We start from the raw sequence: 17691 nt of genomic DNA, 5'->3' as shown, positions 1-17691 counted from the left end.
ATCAAGGGAGAAGACTCTACCAGCATTCTGCTATGCTAGGATATGTCCGGATAAGGTTGTCCATCGAAAATACTAAAAACAATACACTTTTCATCCTAGAAATAGCTGTGGCAATTTCTTAAACTTTCCCTGTCCTGCAGCATATCTTACACTCTTACCAGCCCTAAGCCAGAGGAGAGCCTTTTCGCAAGCTTGGTTTAATATTTTGCCCTCTGCGGTTTTAGAGGGAAGATACAAGAGAGTCCCTCAGAGGAATCGTTTGTGCCCATGCGGCACAGGTGAGATTGAGACAATCTCGCATGTTTTGCTTTGTCCTTTTTAAAAAAGTTATTCACTTACCTGGATTGAGCCTTACTTTAAAAAGTGCCCGAGTCATTCAGATGACTTCTATGTGGCTTATTTCTTAATGGACCATCATGTAGAGATTACTGGTAGAATGGCAAGATTCTGTGCAGCGGCTTGCAAAATAAGATGTGAACAGATTAGCTTTAATTTTCTTGTTTAACACGATACTGTGTTTCAACAATTTGATTCTGTATTTAACTGTTTGTGTGCTGTGTTTTGGTCATGGTCCATAAGTAAACTATCTATACACCTTTCAACTATATTGGGGTGGGGGGGAGTTCTAGAATAAAATACCCCTTTGAAGAGCTCCTCCACCTTTCAGAAGGTGAAGGAATGAATGAGTGGATTGACTATCCTTAACTTTATTCTAACCAGTAAGGAAGAGTTGGTCAGTGAGGTTAGAAGTATTTTTGGAAAGTGTCTAGTAATACTAGCACTTTCCAATGCCAGCATTTATCATATAAATAAGGTGTGTGTGTATAAATAAATATAAATGCATGTGTATACATATCGTGTGTATCTTTTAAGTGGTATACACAATTTAAAATATAAAACAATAAAAATGATTTCACAGAATAAAAAGTTAAAACTAGGCTTGTGCCCGAAATGTTTCGGAGGCCATTATGAAGGCCTCCAAAACGTTTCGGCGCTGGGGTCGGTTTCGGTGCCGAAATGCTGACGGGGGTAGCACTTTAAGGGCGGGGGAGGGTGTACTCACCCCTCCCGCCGCATTTCCCCCGCCGGCGCGCTGTTGATTTTAAGTCCCTCGGGGCAGCAGCGTTCCTCCCTGCTGCCCCATTTCCCCTGTCTGCCGGAAGTTGCGAGCGCGTGCCCATCGTGTGTGCGCTCGCGCACACGGCAGAAGGGCGCGCGTGCACACACACAATGGGGCACATGCGCTCGCGACTTCCGGCCACTTCCAGAAGTAGCCGGAAGTGGGAAACGGGGCGGCAGGGAGGAACGCTGCTGCCCCGAGGGGCTTAAAATCAACAGCGCGCCGGCAGGGGAAATGCAGTGGGAGGGGTGAGTACACCCTCCCCCGCCCTTAAAGTGCTACCCCCATCGGCGCCGAAGATTTTCGTGCACATCCCTAGTTAAAACCATCTCAAAGGATAAACTAAACAGTTTTAAATTTCAGTTAACAGCCTGAGAAAACAGGTGTGTCTTTAGGGTCTTCCTAAAAGCAATCGGAGGCAGAGATGTTCTTAATTTGACAGGGAACATATTCCAAAGCCCCGGAGCAGCCACAGAGAACCTGGTTCAAAGTCATCACCAAATGAGCTGGTGGCAACCATAGCTGGACCTCCCCAGATGATCTTAATAGGTGGCTGGGTTCATGACAAAGAAGGTGCTTTCTTAAGTACCCTAGACCCAAGCCGTTCAGGGATTTATAGATAATAACCAGCATTTCACTTGGAAACATATTGGCAGTCCGTGTAGTTCTTTCATAATCTGTTTTATATCTGTGTCATAACCCTTCAGGTTGTCCCAGCCTGGCTACCACATTCTTTAACAATTGTATCTTCTAGACCAGTGATTCTCAAACTTGGGTCCTCAGGTGTTATTGGACTTCAACTCCCATAATCCCCAGCCTCAGTGGCCTTTGGTTGGGGATTATGGGAGTTGAAGTCCAATAACACCTGAGGATCCAAGTTTGAGAATCACTGTTCTAGACTATGTACAAAGGCAGCTCCATATAGAGTGCATTACAGTAATTGAGCTTGAAGGTTACCAGCATATGCTGACATATCAGCCAAAGCTGATTAAAAGCACTTCTGGCTACTGCCAACCTGAGAAAACGGAGTTGGATCCAGGAGCATTTCCAAGCGACATACCTGATCCTTCAGCGGGAGTGCAACCCCATCCAGAATAGGCAGATCTACCATCTCTTGGGTCCCCCCTCCCCCCAATCAGTACCCCCATCTTATTTGGATTCAACTTCAGCTGATTATCTCTCATCCAGCCAGTTTCTGGCTCCAGCAAGCATTGAGGGAAGTTGTACCATTTCCTCATGAGGTGAATATGGAGAAATAGATCTTGGTGTCAGCATATTGATAATACCCTGTGCCAAATCTCCTGATCCTCTCTCTCAGTGGTTTCATGTAGATGTTAAAGAGCATTGGAGACAGTATGGCCTTGTGTAACACCATACCTTAGTTCTCACTTTGCAGAGCAACAATCACCAATCGACACCATCTGGAATCTGCCAGAGAAGTAGGAACGGAATAACTGTAAAACAGTGCCACCCAATCCCACCTCTGCAGGTGACCGAGAAGGATACCATGGTCAATGGTATCAAAAGCCACCAAGATATCCAAAAGCATCAGCAAAATCGTACTCCTTTGGGCAGTAGCAAATTGGACGTCATCCATCAGGCCAACCAAGGCAGTTTTAACCCTATAGCCCACTTGAAAGCCAGTTTGAGCTGGGTCTAGATACTCTGTATCATCCAAAACTGCCTGGAGTTGAGAGGCCACCACCTTTTCAGTCACCTTGCCCAACCATGGAAGATTGGAAATGGGTCTGTTGTTAGTGAGCTCTGAGGGATCCAATGCAGGTTTCTACAAATAAAGCCTAATAGACTTCTTAAGAAGGAGGCATCCTTCCCTCCTTCAGAGAAGCATTTATAATATTTACGAGACCCTCTCTGATAATATGATCACAAGATAAAATAAAGTTGGGCAAGGGTCAAGAGAACAGGCTGTGAGACACACAGTCCGAAGCAGTTTGTCAACATCCTCAAGAGTTATGAACGGAAAGTGATCCAATCTAATCCTATAAGAGGAGTTGCTGGACACCTCCACGGTAGACTCTGCAGTAACTGTGGAATCCAGTTTGTCCGGAATATGAGAGAGTTTATCCATGAAAAGTTTATTGAAAACTTCACAGTAAGTGACTGATGCTTTAAGGTTCAAATTCAAAGGGGTGGGGGCACATACTAGTCCCCTCACAACCCTAGACAATTCTGCTGGACATGAATTTATGGAAGCAATCTGGGCAGGAAAGTATCACTACTTTGCTTCCTGCACTTCCAGAGCATAGATCTTCTTCTGCCAGAGCATAGATTTGTGCCAAGCCTTCCGCCACTTGTACTCTAGTCTCCTACCTCTCCATGTCAGCTCCTATAGCAATAGCACTTACATTTATATACCACTCTATAGCTGGAAGCTCTCTAAGCGGTTTACAGTGATTTAGCATATTGCCCCCCAACATTCTGGGTACTCATTTTACCGACCTCGGAAGGATGGAAGGCTGAGTCAACCTTGAGCCCTTGGTCAGGATCGAACTTGCAACTTTCTGGTTACAGGGCGGCAGTTTTACCACTGCACCACCAGGGGCTCTCTGGTATAGTTCTACCGAATACCACAAGACTGATTTTGAAGCAGGTTAGAGAGGACGCTTAGGAGTAGTTGTGTCTACTGCTCTAGTAAGTTCGTTATGTTTGCACCAGAGCATCAACAGAATAACTAGCAAAGCCAACTCAAACTCTTCCAAGGCTTCTTGGAATCCTATTGGATCCAATAACCTTCTTGAGCAGACCATCCTAATGGACCGTCCTTCAGCCCTGCAGAGCTGGGTTGTTTGCAAGTCCTACCTCAACCAGATAGTGGTCCATCCATCACAATGGGGAGATGACAGGAGTCCCCACCCACCGAACACCACTCTGATCAGAGGTTTTATGCTGTGAACCACCTAGAGACTTTGGTAGTGGGTGGTATACAGACTTATTAAATACCAAATTAAGTATGTGACCGGCAACATGTGCCAACACTTGGGACAGGCCCATAGTTGTCATGGCCACTATTAATTCCTGAGTCACACCTGACAACAAAATGAACATTGAAGTCCCCCACCACCAGTAATCTGGGCAACTCCAATACCAACTTCACAACTAGATCTGTCAACTTGGTTAAGAACTCTGTTGGGCAGTGGGGTGATCAGTTCACCAACAGAAGTCCCAGTCTGTCCTTGATCCCCAGGTTTAGGTACACACATTCTATATAGGCCAATTCCCTGACAGGGATCCTGGTAAGGCAAATTGTATTCTTATAGACCACAGCTACACCACCACCCCAACTCACCCACCCAATCCAATTCTCTCACCTCTGTGTTCCACCACAGAGTATAGCACTGGGAGAAGCTGAGACCAGACCAGACCACTAGGCTCTCCCGACCAGGTCTCAGCAATGCATAACAGGTCAACTCCTCCATCCATAATCAAGTCATGGATGATCTCAGACTTATTTTGGATCAACCTGGCACTACAGAGTAATAAGGTGAGGTTCTGTGGTTAATTGGCACTGCTCTCCAAGGTCAAAAAGCTGGTAGGCCAGCTGGAAGGGGAAACAGCAAATTTGAGTTCCCTTCCCCTGTAATAGCCTGCTGACTTACCAGTGCAGTATGGAATAGATAGACAATCCAAAACACATACCTGTACCTGGCCCAATTAATTATTAGGCAACAATATTGCACCCTTGGCATTGCTTCTCTTTATAAGGGCCCAAAGTTTAGAAATCCCAACAGGCATGGCTTGCTTTACATGGCATTACATGGCACATCCTTACATGGCCATGTAATACCAATACCAGTGACCCTCTGTGTGAAAGGGGAAGCCACACAGTCAGGAAATGAAGGCATGTACCCTCTCCTGCTATTGCTGCATTGCAGCTGATATTCAGAGGCATCCTGTCTCTGAACATGAAGGTAATCTCTCGCCATCAGGACTAGTAGCTGTTGATAACTGTCCTGCACAAATTTGTCTAAGCCCCATTTTGTCCAAATTGGATGAATTCCTGCAGGAGCAGCTAAAGCACAGCCAATCAGTCTCAATCAGAGAGAGAAACAGAATGGAAGTCAAATACTACTATCTAAAAAAAAGCCACTGTGACTGTACAAAAAGCTTAGTTATGAGCTGAAAATAAAGAATACATATAAGGAATAGAAGGAAATTTCTTATATCAAACTAATACAGGAAAGTAGCACAAGTTGGATGTCCACATCTTTCTACATACAGCAGGCAGGCTAATAGCCTCTCTGTTTCTTTTTCTTCTGCCCATGATGGGAAAGAAGGTTTCCAAGTCCATCCTAAGCAGGCAGATCAAGGCCTGTGTCATGTTTGTTTACAAAGTGGAAGAAGTCCTCAGACCTGCAGCTTGGTCTTCTGCATTCACATGTCACTACAAACTCAATACAATTGCTTCTGCAGAGTCTTTTTTGGCCACAGAGTTCTTCAGTCTGTTTCCACCTCAGTACAAGCATCATGATGCCCTGCCTGTTGTTGGACTTCTGGATGCCATCCATCAAGATAGAAAGGAACATTAGTATTTACCATAAAGGTTTCTTATTGGTGAATTGAGGGCATTCAGCTTCATCCTGTAGTCCAGGGGTATTTGCTGCCCCTGAGGTGTGATCTGTGTCACACAATTTCTTCTTGGATTTCATCCACTTCCTCATTTGTGGGCTGACTACTGGGTATTTCTACTCTCCTTGTTCCAATTATTAATTCTTCTAAGAACGAATAATTCTTGTTTCTGGTCTCTGCTACAGCTTTTCTAGGAAACGGGGTTGGAGGAATCTGTCAGACTTGCTGATTTACAGAAGTCCTATCTCTGGAATGAATGGGTTTAAATCATTCTGGATGATTTTCTTGTCCACCAACAAGAAAAAAAAAATCTTCACAGTAACTACCAGTGTTCATTTTTGCTTCTGATCTTTGCATGCAGGGGAACTCACAGAAGTGGTATGAATGGTGAGGGGATAGAATTAAAGTTCAAGACTGATAACTTCTAACTAGGGATGTGCACCAACCTCTGTCCATGTAGCTGTTCGAAGTCAAACCAGTTCATGGTTCTGTGAACTGGTTCATTCTGGTTCAGCCCAACAATGAACTGGTTTGCCAGTTCGAAAGGGCAACGGTGAGTAGCACCTTTTAAAAATGAGTACAGCAGTTCCTTACCTGCATGACAACTACTCCATGCAATTTCCTGCTGCAGCAGCACTCCCCCAACATCCCACGCATGATGGTGTCATAGCAACGACATGCACATAGTCTCCTTGCATGCCTTGTGCAGGCTGTTTGGGTGGGGGGAGTGCCACAGCATCAGGAAACTTCATGGAGCGGCGATCACTCAGGTAAGGACCTGCTGTATTCACTTTTAAAGGTGCTGCTTGCCAGCCGACACCCCCAACACCACACTGAACTGGTTCGTGTTTGGGCCAAACCAGAATTAACCAGCTCACAGAACCACAAAACTGTTCAACTTTGAACTGCTGTATGGACCGATGTTCGTACATATCCTTACTATTAACTATTTAAATGGGTTCAAGTCTTCAGGACTAAATGAATTGCATCTTAGGTTGCTAAAAATCTGCTGACACTGTCAAAGCCTCTGTCTAACTTCTGAGAAATGCTGGGAAACCAGTGATTGTCTCAAGACTGGGAGCTGCTTAAAGTTGTCCCACTCTTCAGAAGCAAGGAGTTGGGGAGAAGATCTAAAACCAGACTGGTCTGTTTGACTACAATAGATTATTACTGTGAGCCAGGAGACAGGGAGCCTATTTAAGAACATAAGAACAGCCCTGCTGGATCAGGCCCAAGGCCCATCTAGTCCAGCATCCTGTTTTGCACAGTGGCCCACCAGATGCCGCTGGAAGCCACAGGCAGGAGTTGAGGGCATGCCTTCTCTCCTGCTGTTACTCCCCCACAACTGGTATTCAGAGGCATCCTGCCTTTGAGGCAGGAGGTGGCCTGTAGCCTTCCGACTAGTAGCCGATGATAGACCTCTCCTCCATGAAGTTATCCAAACCCCTCTTAAAGCCATCCAGATTTATTTATTTATATCTATGTAAACTGCTTTGGGAACTTTGTTTAAAAGTGGTATATAAATATCTGTTGTGTTCATAATACCAGGGAAGATACTAGAACAGACTATAGAACAATCAAGATCCTTATAGACTGATTACAGTGCAGTGATTAGTGGAAGCCAGTGTGGATTTGTCAAGAATTAATCCTACCAGACTAATAAAAGGATCTCAGCATTGCAGTCCAGCAAGCTGAGTGTGAGTTGGCAATGTGATAAGCTGCAAAAAAAAGAGGTGAATGTGGTTTTAGATTGCATTAATGGAACCATAGCTTTACGCTGCAAAAATAAGTAGTTCCCCATTAGTCAGACCTCATCAAGGGTTATGTCTCCAGTTCTGGTGCCACACTTAAGGATGTTCTCAAACAAGCATGTTTGGAGAAGGTTAAGAAAGATGGTCTGGAAAACAAACCCTGTGAGGAAGGGTTGCAGGAACTGAGTATGTAGACTGGAGATGCGGCAGCAGGATAGTACTCTACCTGAAGGGCTATTATATAGAGGGTAAAGAAACTTTCTCTGCCTCAGATGTCAGGAATAGGTCAAATTACAGGAGGGTAGATTTTTTTTTAGTTGAACATCTAAGAGCAGTTTAGAACCAGTTATCTAGTGGATGATGGGGCAATTCCTTTGCTTGGTCTTCTGTCTAGGTATCTGTTGGAGTATTCTAGATCTTGTATATCGAGGCTGTCAAGCCTGCAGGCCATATTCAGCCCTCTGATCTTCCTTCCTTTCTCCACACCACAGCTTTCTTTTCCCTCCTGCTGCTCTGCTGCATGCTGAAGTGCCCTCTACCCTGGCCAGGCTCCTCCCGCCACTCCCCCGCACACACTGCATCACTCCTTCCTCCCCCTGCCCTCATGGAAGTGGTGGCATTCAAAGTGCTGGCTGGCTTACTCCTTCCCCTTGAGCTGCTCCTTTCTCCCCCCCACTCCGCCATGCATAGGCTTTCTTCCTCACCACCAGTATTTCTCTCCCATCCCCCCTCTCTCTCACACACATCAGGCCTGCCCTTTCCTCCGCTCTCACTCTCCCCTTCCCTGCTCTCTTGTCAGGACTGCCTCATCCTTTCCCTCGGTGTAAAAGTAGTGCTTTCAGCTAATTTAAGTGGGCAGGGCAAGAGAGGGGAGAAGAAAATGAATGAGATAAAGGGGGCGGAGGAGGAGGGGGAAAGCAGTAGTGCAAGGGAACAGAAGGCGGTTTATGTGTATCAGAATCATAATCCCAGAAGTGTATCAGAATCCAATCTGTCCCACCACCAGATTTCAGTTTGACACCCCTGTTGTATATCAAGTAGTAACTGCTAGGTTGTGACTTCTGACTCTGTTAAATAGAAGCCAGTTGAAATTAAAGTACTCTTTCTTGCATGACTGAAGACCTCTGTTCTGAACTGATATATGTGTGTGTATGCACACACTACAGTTAATGTACCATTCCTTCCACCTGTCTAGAACTTTTTCAGAAGCAACAATTACACCTCATAGCAGTCCACTATCAAGTTTGTATTACTGCTTGCTTACATTATTTAAAACATTGTCAGTTTTGAATTAAGCAGATTAGTTTGGTTTGTTTAATTTTGCCTTGCAAAAAATAGTTTAAATCTGGAAAAGATACATTATACAAATAATGCTAGTACTAAGCAATGTGCAGGGGAACATAGAGCGTAGTTTATACTTTATTTTCAGCATAGGCAATTTTCTGCTCAAATGATTTAAATACATATTCTGTCCTCAGTTGTGTTTAATTCCTTTCCCATGTCCCCAGCAGCAGTTTCTTCCATAAATGCAGACCAGTGTGTACACCAATTGTCTGCCTCTGACATGTAACCACAGCACTACTTCTTCTGTTTCATTTTTTATAGGGCTGCAGCAAGCCATCATAAGCCGGCAAATGTCAAATGATACCTTGGAGCCTATATTTATCCCACGAATGTCTCATGCTGGTTTTGCTGTGGAAGGTAGTACTCTTGAAGAATCAGATGCCTCTGACCCTCCTCCTCCTCCTTATGCTGACTTCAGTGTGATCAATCACGACAGTGCTGTACACCCTGGGGTTCTAGAAAGCAATGTCTTCATGCCTCGGCCTCAAGCAGTGGGCTCTTCTAGCTATGTTTCCACAAATACAGGATTGAAGCATTCTGGCAATGGAACATCCATGCCAACCTCTTCCCAAACCACCACCGGTAACAATGTTAATGAATCAGAAGACAGTGACTGTGAGAACTTGCTTGAACCAGCAGAGTCATCTGACAGTGAATACGCACAAGCAAGGGATTCTCGACCCTTGACACATGCAGATGGAGACTCCAGGAACACTCAGATTTCCCAGATCTAATAGAACATGAGCTTAATATAGCACTATCTTTCCTAATTGTTAACAGAGATATTTTGGGATTTGACTTGGAAGAAGTGAGCTACAGAAGTGGATTATTGTGCACAACAGATGTAGAAGACTTGCACTTAGATGGCTTATTCACTTTGTGATGCGTTTTTGCAAGTTTTTATAACGGAATCATTAGGATAATCAAACTATAATATTGAGGAGATTCATGGATGTACTGGTAGACAAAGTGAAATTTGTGGGAGGGGGGACTTGTTGCCATATTTTCTGTCAAGAAAAATGGGATTTAGCAACTAAGCACGGAGTCTCAAATGAAGTTCTCAAAAATCAAAGCTTACCTCGTGCACTATCATGCCTTGAATTTTAGGGAGGTTATTTCTAATAATTCTAATCAGCAGGCTTTTTAATGGTGAAGCCAAATTGATTATTGCCAGAAAAAAACAACCCTTTGATAATTCCAAGAAGCCTGATTGGAACAAATGTGAACTATCTTCTCTGCATGCTCTTTTAATAGAGATGAGGTTTGTTTCAATCTTTTTCTACCAGCCTAACATGTACCACTTAAAATTATGGTTGCCTTTTTCTGTAGAAAAGCGATTACCAGTAAAATCATCAGTGAATGTCTCAAGCATAACTACTCTGACCTTCGTGGATTTAAAGTGACTTAACCATGCTATCCTCATTATCTCATTTTTGTTCTAAAATGTGAAGAGCACATAGCAGAAGGTGGTGAAATACATGTAGTCTTGTCAAAGGTTGGCTTTAGAACACTGCAAACCCTAATCACTTGATGAAGACAATTTCTCATGACTTACTTGCAAAACTTGCCAGATTTGCACTCTAAAATTGGTGTGCAAGTCATGGGATGTGGAAATGGCTGTCTGGTAAACTACCTTTTGGATTTTCCTCTTAAACTTAAATTGTAGCTCTAGTCAAAGCAGAAACCCTTGTGATTTTTGGAAGCAAAGTGGACTCTCTGCAAAGAATGTTTGGATGCACTTATGTTTTTATTTTATGCTTGCAGTAAGACTCTTGCTCAGATGATACTGTACCATTAAAAGTCTCTCTTTCAGGCTTTCCTCAATTAGTAAATGGCACACCCTTGAGTCTGTGGTGCACCTTAGTCTTTTATAATTCCACTTTTGATTAACACCTCCCCCCGCCCCTGCAAGAAGATTTTTCTTAGATACTGGATAACCTAAAACTTCAGTAGCAAAACAACTCATTTGTTGGCCTGTTTGTACTAACGAAAACCAAGTGGCTTTGAAATATGGTAAAAATACTTCTGTTTCCTTGGATGTTTGGGACTTAAACACTTCTCTATTTTCAGTACTTAAACTTCTTGGCCTTAACATGAAGCATTCTTGTTTTTCATTGCTGCAGTCTGTTCAAATGAACGAGATCTCTGTTTGGGTTTTACTAACTTTGGGTATCTGCAACCAACTGTAGTGCTGATTTGTTAAATAAGTGCTGTTGCCATCTCATCAGTTCATTCAAGAAGGTTTAATTTATGTCACACAAAAACCTTTAATGTACATCTCTGACTAAGCAGTTAAATGTGACAATAAAATCTTATTTAATCCTTATCTTTTAATACCTGTCAGCAAGGTTCCATTGCAGTGAGATCATTTATCTGCAAGTGAAAGCAGTTTTTAGTCAAGATTTTTTTCAAATGGGACAATAAATTGTTGACAAAACTGCATGTTGCAGAAGTAAGATTCCCCCATTGGCTGAGGGAAGAGGAGCACCCATGAGATTATGGTTTGTATACAATAGTAATCACTCTTTCTAATGTCCATTATTCACATTTGCTCATGCATGACAAATATCTATAATCCTCACAGCAGAAGACTGAGAGCAGTGAGTTAAACGTCCCCTTAGTTTGCACAGCAGACCAAAATAACTTCTAGGGGTAGCAACTCTATTTACCATATACACAAATTGTTTTGCAAGCAGTTCTGCATTTCCCTCATGGGTATTTTTTCCAGGTTTAAATAGTCCCATTGAAAGTAAGTTTTGAATTATGACATTACTTTTAAGAATCCTAGATCTCTTAAGTGACCACTTCTCTATGGTACTGAAGTATAATTTGAACCCTCAACTCCATCAACCAGAACCAATTGTAAAATAATTGAGGGCGGGGTGCAAATCAAGTAACTTCCAACCATGTGTCAGCTGTTGGTATGTCTACAAATACACAACTTGCGATTTATTAAGCACAACTTGACACAACTTGCGATTTATTAAACAAATGGGACCCTTGCTGACCTTTTACTGTCTGATCCCAGTTGGCTTTCTATCTACCCACCCTTTTGTGCAGTATGAAAAATTAAAGCTATTAGGGCTTTACAACTCAGTACCAGTTTTTTTGAATTGAATTTGGAGTTTGATTAACAATCAGTGAAGTTCTTCAAGAGATGTCCCTGTCGACTAGTCTTGGTAACCTAGCATCTATAAATTGAAATAATAATAATAATAATAATCTATAATCTTAAAGATGCACAAAAGCAGCCCCACATGTATTGCAGTAGTCTTGAGGCTATTGGCACATGGATAACTGTGACAGTCTGTCAATGTCTAGAAGGGGGAAGCAGTGGCTGCATCAGTTTGGGCTGGTAAAAAGCTTTCAGTGTAACTTGGCAAAGCTAGATCAGTTGGCTCTCCCGGGCTGCGGAGTACAATCCTAGCTAGAACAAGAGAAACACTCTACATTCCTGGTATCCACTAAGAACACTACCCACTAATAGTGCCTTTGTCTTGTCAGAACTGTGAAGACCTTGAGTTCCTAAGAACCTTTGTTCAAAAACAAAATGCACACTTCTATCATTAATGCCATGAACGCAGCCATTATTAAGTGTACAGTTTTGATGTCTACACTATCAATATCGCAGATGTTGCTAACCAGCTTTGTAATGTTCTTGTTTGACATCCAGACTAGTGCAATGAGGGAAATGGTATGCACTCAAGCTTGTGTAACTGCACAAAGTTGCAGTGCTTCATGTTGTACAACCACTATTGCAATACCTTCTCCAAAATACATAGAAAATTGTGCAATGTTTCAGCATCTTCTGCAAAAACTGATCTGGGACAAATGTTTCTTTCTTTGTGCAACTGCCAACATCATTGTGCTATTTCCTTACACATTAGTCTGGATGTAGGCCACTGCCAAATGCTCTGATATTGCTGTTCCATTTTCACACTAAGAAAAATAGTTTAGAATGAGAAATGCCAACTCAGATAAAATGAGTACTTGCTTTTATTTCTCTTGGTAATTCTTTGAAACATGGTGGGGGATAGTTTTTACTTCTAACTAAATTTTCTGATGGGCTGTTATGCATCTTAACTCTGAAGTATGAATGATCTATCTTATATAATTGATTCACCAAGACGGGATGTGTGGGGACGTGGCAGAAGGGAGGTGATTGGCTGACGGTGGGCACCTGTGATGCTGCACTGCTGCTCAGTGCTCAGACTGGGCAGCCAAAGCCCTGGCAGCAGCAGGAGGATGCAAGCATTGGGGGAATCCTGGCCACAGCGGCTGCGACTGGGGCTTGCGGGCCAGCAGTGGCTGCATGAGGTTACAGCGGAGCGGCGGCTGCAATGGGCTTGGATTTGGGCAAAGATGAGAGAGGGCAGGAGGCAGCGACGGGTAGTCAAACATGCAGATGCTAGAGGAGACGGCTGGGCAACAGTGGCAGGCAGAAGTAGGTGGATGACAGGCAAGCGGGGAAGAGAAAGTGGTGCAGATGCTGTGCACTGGGTCTGCTAGGAGAGCCTGAGGAGGCGAGAGGCGAATGGCCAGCAGGTGAAGAAGGCGGCAGTGGGGGGCCCTAGCCAGGCCACCGGGAGAAGGGGGGAGAAGCGGATGGGGGAAACGGGGGTGGCGGGCCCTGGTCTGGCCGCTGGAAGGAGGGGGGAGAAAGTGGGAGGGGGCACCCAGAAAGCCAGGCTTGCCAGCGTGGGAGTGGGAGGACAGCTGGGCCCAACTAGAGGTGCAGATGCTCTGCACCTGGGACCACAAGTAAAACATTTGAAATTCATAAAAAGATAAAAATCCTAATAGATAAAACACATTAAAATCCAAACATTTCTGTATCAGTTTAAGGCCTGAGAAAATAGGTACGTCTTCAGGGTCTTCCTAAAAACAGAGAAAGAGATGCTCTTATTTCAGCAGGGAGTGAGTTCCAAAGCCCTGAGGCAGCCACAGAAAAGGCCCGGTCCCGAGTTGCCACCAAACGAGTTGGCAGCAACCATAACCAGATTCCTCCAGATGCTCTTAACAGGCAACAGGGTTCACGACAGAGAAGGCGCTTTCTTAAGTTTGACATTAATGGACATTCAGAACTATAACTTTAAAAAATAGCTCTTCTAAACTTCTGTTTTTGGCTAAGCTACTATAGTTCATGATCTGGATGTGATCTGTTGTAGCCATAAGGAATGGGTTCTGCGCCTGCGAAGGGACCTCTCGGGCTGATTGTCTAGCTCCTCTTGACGCCCTTCCTCCGCCTGCATGTGCAGTGCTGAGACCGTTAAGATTGGTGGTTGGGGCATCTCCTCCTCAGTTTCTCTTTGACCGCCTTTGCGATCAGACCTCGTAGCTGTTGCTCCTCGAGAGAAATTTTAGAGAGTATTGGACTTTTGGTTTGAACTTGGATTGGACTTGGTTAGGAATTACTCTTGTTGGACGGATTTGTTGAAAGATCATTTGCCTTTACAACTTGACCATGGAACGGATATCGGATTGTGTTGTGTGACAGACTTTGGATTTGGTGACTATACTTTCCCTCCATTGGTGCCGATTTGACTATGGAGGAGAAGAAAGCTTTTAAAAGATGTGAGAAGTGTCAGGCCAAGCTGCCCTCGACAGATCACCATGATTTGTGCTTAATGTGCCTAGGAGAGGAGCATAATACCGCTGCTTGTAGGGTATGTTGCTCTTTTTCAAAACAGACGAGGCAGAATAGGGCGCTGCGCCTTCGGGCAGAGTTATATGATGAGGCACTCCGCCCGCCGACACCACAGCCGGGCCCCTCGGTGGGTTCCCCTTCGATGTCAGGGAGCTGTTCAACATTGAGCACTTCTGGCTCTCTGGAGTCCAGCGACCGTGGAACTGCAGAGCGGCAGTCTAAAACCGCGGCCTCTAGTGCTGTGAGGTCTTTGAAAAAAGTTTTCAAAAAGCCCAAGGATGTTGCTAAGAAGGTGAAGCACAAGCATCGAGAGCGCACGAAGGGATTGGAAGCGCAGGGAACAAAGGTGCACTGTACCCCTTCGCCGACGACGGCACAAACTTTCAATGGTGACTCGGATGAGTCTAACTCGGCATCGACATCGGTGGCAGCACCGCGTTCGGCGTCAGCATAGACGGCACAGCCGCCTCTTTCTGTATTGGCGTCGACATCGACGGTTCCGCCTCCTTGGTCGGCATCGACATCGACAGCGGAGCCGCATCTTCCGATATTAACATCGACGTCGACAATTCCACCCCAGTGGTCGACGTTAACGGCACCGTCGCAGTTTTCAACATTGACACTACCATCGACATCGACACTGGCTTCGACATCGACTATGACTGCCTCGCCAGTTCAGGGCATGAATTGCGGTATGACATCGGCATCGACGTTGGCAGTTTCAGCCACGGCTTTAGGGAGAGCTCCTTTTCTGCTCTCTCCGGCAAAGACCCCCTCTGAATCTCCTTCTACTCCTAGGACACCGGGTTACGGCATCCAGGAAGGAGGGCAGAGGGCGGATCTGCATGACCTAATGGACTCGGCTTCCAGTACTCCAGTCTGGGTCGACGTTCCAGGGGTTTTTGAGTGTTGGCCTCGATGATGAGCAGGATGAGGGAGATCCAGCTCGACTGCCTGGGACACCTGCCTACTCACCTGTACTTGTTCGTCTGCCATCTGCAGTGGAGTCCGCTATGGGGCTACCTTCTGGACTTCCAACGCACAGCTGCGGATTCCGACACACGCTGCCAGGGGACTATGCAGATTACTTGCGCTGGAAGGCTATGCAGCAACCCTCTGCCCAGTGCCCTGTGGAGCAGCCACAGTTTTCTGCTGTTCAGGGGCAGGCAGCAGTACCACCTCAACCCCTGCCAGTCATGCAGCTTCAGCCACCAGTTGTGCAGGCTCAACCACCACTGGTGCAGGTTCAGCCACCAGCTATACAGCTGCAGCCTCTGACCATGCAGCTTCAGGCACCTGCCGCACCGCCTCACGCACCAGCTGTGCAGTGTCAGCCTCAGGCCTTGCAACATCTTCCACCAGCTGTACAACCCCTGGAGAAGTGGGGGGGTCCCCTCGATAGACTTGTTTGTGAGGCGTGCCAACAAAAAGTGTGCCAACTACTGCTCACATGTGGGCATAGGTTGGGGGTCCCTGGGAGATGCTTTTCAGCACACCTGGAGTGTGGGTTTCCGGTATCTATTTCCACCGCTACCTCTTCTGGGCCGGGTGGTAGCACAAATTATTCGAGACAGGGCAGACTGTGTTCTACTGACCCCTTGGTGGCCACGCCAACTGTGGTTCACTCCGCTTTTGCAGTTGTCACGGGGCACCTTCTACAGGTTCCCCAAAAGACAAGACCTGCTACAAAGGGAACGGTGAAAGGTGCTGCATCCCAAAGTTCAGGGCTTGAAAATGACAGCCTGGAGAATCAGGTTATGAAAGATATCTTGCTAAATAGCAGGCGTGAGTCCACTAGGCGTAATTACGCTTGCAAGTGGAAGAGGTATAGCATTTATATGAAGGGGAAAGGCATCAAGCCCTTGCGTGCCACGCCACGTGAGGTTTTGGCTTACTTAAGATCACTGAAATTGATGGGGCTAGCCAACGTTTCTATCAAGCTGCATTTGGTTGCCATTTCATCCAGACATAAGGGTTGGGATGGCTCAACTGTATTTTCCCATCCTGAAAGTAAACGTTTCCTGAAGGGCCTTAACAATTTGTATCCACCTGTGCGTCAGCCATTGGAACAGTGGAGCTTGTCCTTAGTGTTGTCGGCACTTACAGATCCCTTTGAACCACTGGCTACAATACCTATTAGACTGCTATCCTTGAAGGCTGCCTTTCTGGTAGCAATCACATTGAAGCGAGTGAGTGAGTTAACAGCACTTCATGTGGATAAGCTGTATACTCAATTCTATCCTCACAAGGTAGTTCTGAGGTTGGATCCACGCTTTCACACTAAAGTAGTTACTGACTTTCACATAAATCAGGAGATAGTTCTGCCTACCTTTTTTTCAAGACCCAGTAACTGATTTGGAAAGGGCACTCCACTCGTTAGACGTTCGAATATATACAGGCCCTCCTGTATTATTTGGAGCGGACTTATGCCTTCAGAAAGAGTAGGAAACTTTTTATCTCTTACAGAGGGAAATATAGGAGTCGACCAATTTCACGCCAGCGCCTTGCGCACTGGATAGTGGAACTGATCTTTCAAGCATATAAATGCCAAGGAGTTGCACTGCCAAGGACTGTGCGGGCACACTTGGGCTTATGCAGCATCAGCAGCCCACCTAGCTGGCATCAAGATGTCGGATATCTGCATGGCTGCCACGTGGTCATCTCAGCAGCCATTTATCAAACATTACGCTATTGACTTGAGAATGGCACGTGAAGCAAATTTCGAAAGAACTGTGCTGAAAAGGGTATTAGCGTAGGCTTTGGGTCAACTGCACCCACCTCCAGAAAGGAGAAGCTTGCTAATCACCCATTCCTTATGGTTACAACGGATCACAATCCAGATAAACAGGTTCCTTACCTGTAACTTATGATCTGGATGTGATCCGTTGTAGCCATAAGTACCCTCCCTGACCATCCCCGCTGCAGTACCAGGTTGGGGAGAAGGGACTTGTCAACTTGCAGATTGCCCATGACGGCGGTCTGTGAGAAACTGAGGAGGAGACGCCCCAACTGCCAATCTTAACGGTCTCAGCACTGCACGTGCAGGCGGAGGAGGGGCATCAAGAGGAGCTAGACAATCAGCCCGAGAGGTCCCTGCGCAGGCGCAGAACCCATTCCTTATGGCTACAACGGATCACATCCAGATCATAAGTTACAGGTAAGCAACCTGTTTATATTTGCAGTGCTTTTCAGTTCTGCATAGTACTGCTGCATTTTATAGTATTTGCCAGAGGTGTGTGCCT

General features: G+C 45.3%; 1 protein-coding gene and 1 long non-coding RNA gene across 4 annotated transcripts in view; one reads left to right on the top strand and one right to left on the bottom strand.

Moving 5' to 3' along the window:
• The window catches only part of ABRAXAS2 (abraxas 2, BRISC complex subunit), a 38250-nt gene extending 27122 nt beyond the window's left edge, over positions 1-11128 (top strand). For all 3 annotated transcript variants that reach the window (XM_053309534.1, XM_053309535.1, XM_053309536.1), the window contains one exon: positions 9064-11128. In XM_053309534.1, the coding sequence (XP_053165509.1) occupies positions 9064-9536 (473 nt within the window). In that variant the 3' untranslated portion in view covers positions 9537-11128. The remainder of the gene's footprint in view (positions 1-9063) is intronic.
• On the bottom strand, positions 352-17463 carry LOC128350807 (uncharacterized). Its single transcript, XR_008319459.1, has 3 exons — positions 17378-17463; positions 11140-11175; positions 352-458 (listed from the first exon to the last, which is right to left on the bottom strand). It is a non-coding gene; the product is annotated as an uncharacterized LOC128350807 (long non-coding RNA).
• Between the last annotated feature and the right edge of the window lie 228 nt (positions 17464-17691).

The sequence above is a fragment of the Hemicordylus capensis genome, chromosome 3 (genome assembly GCF_027244095.1).
Source record: "Hemicordylus capensis ecotype Gifberg chromosome 3, rHemCap1.1.pri, whole genome shotgun sequence".
Taxonomy (NCBI): Eukaryota; Metazoa; Chordata; class Lepidosauria; order Squamata; family Cordylidae; genus Hemicordylus; species Hemicordylus capensis.
The sequence above is the reverse complement of the archived record's forward strand: the minus strand, read 5'-3'. Positions and strand labels throughout refer to the sequence as shown.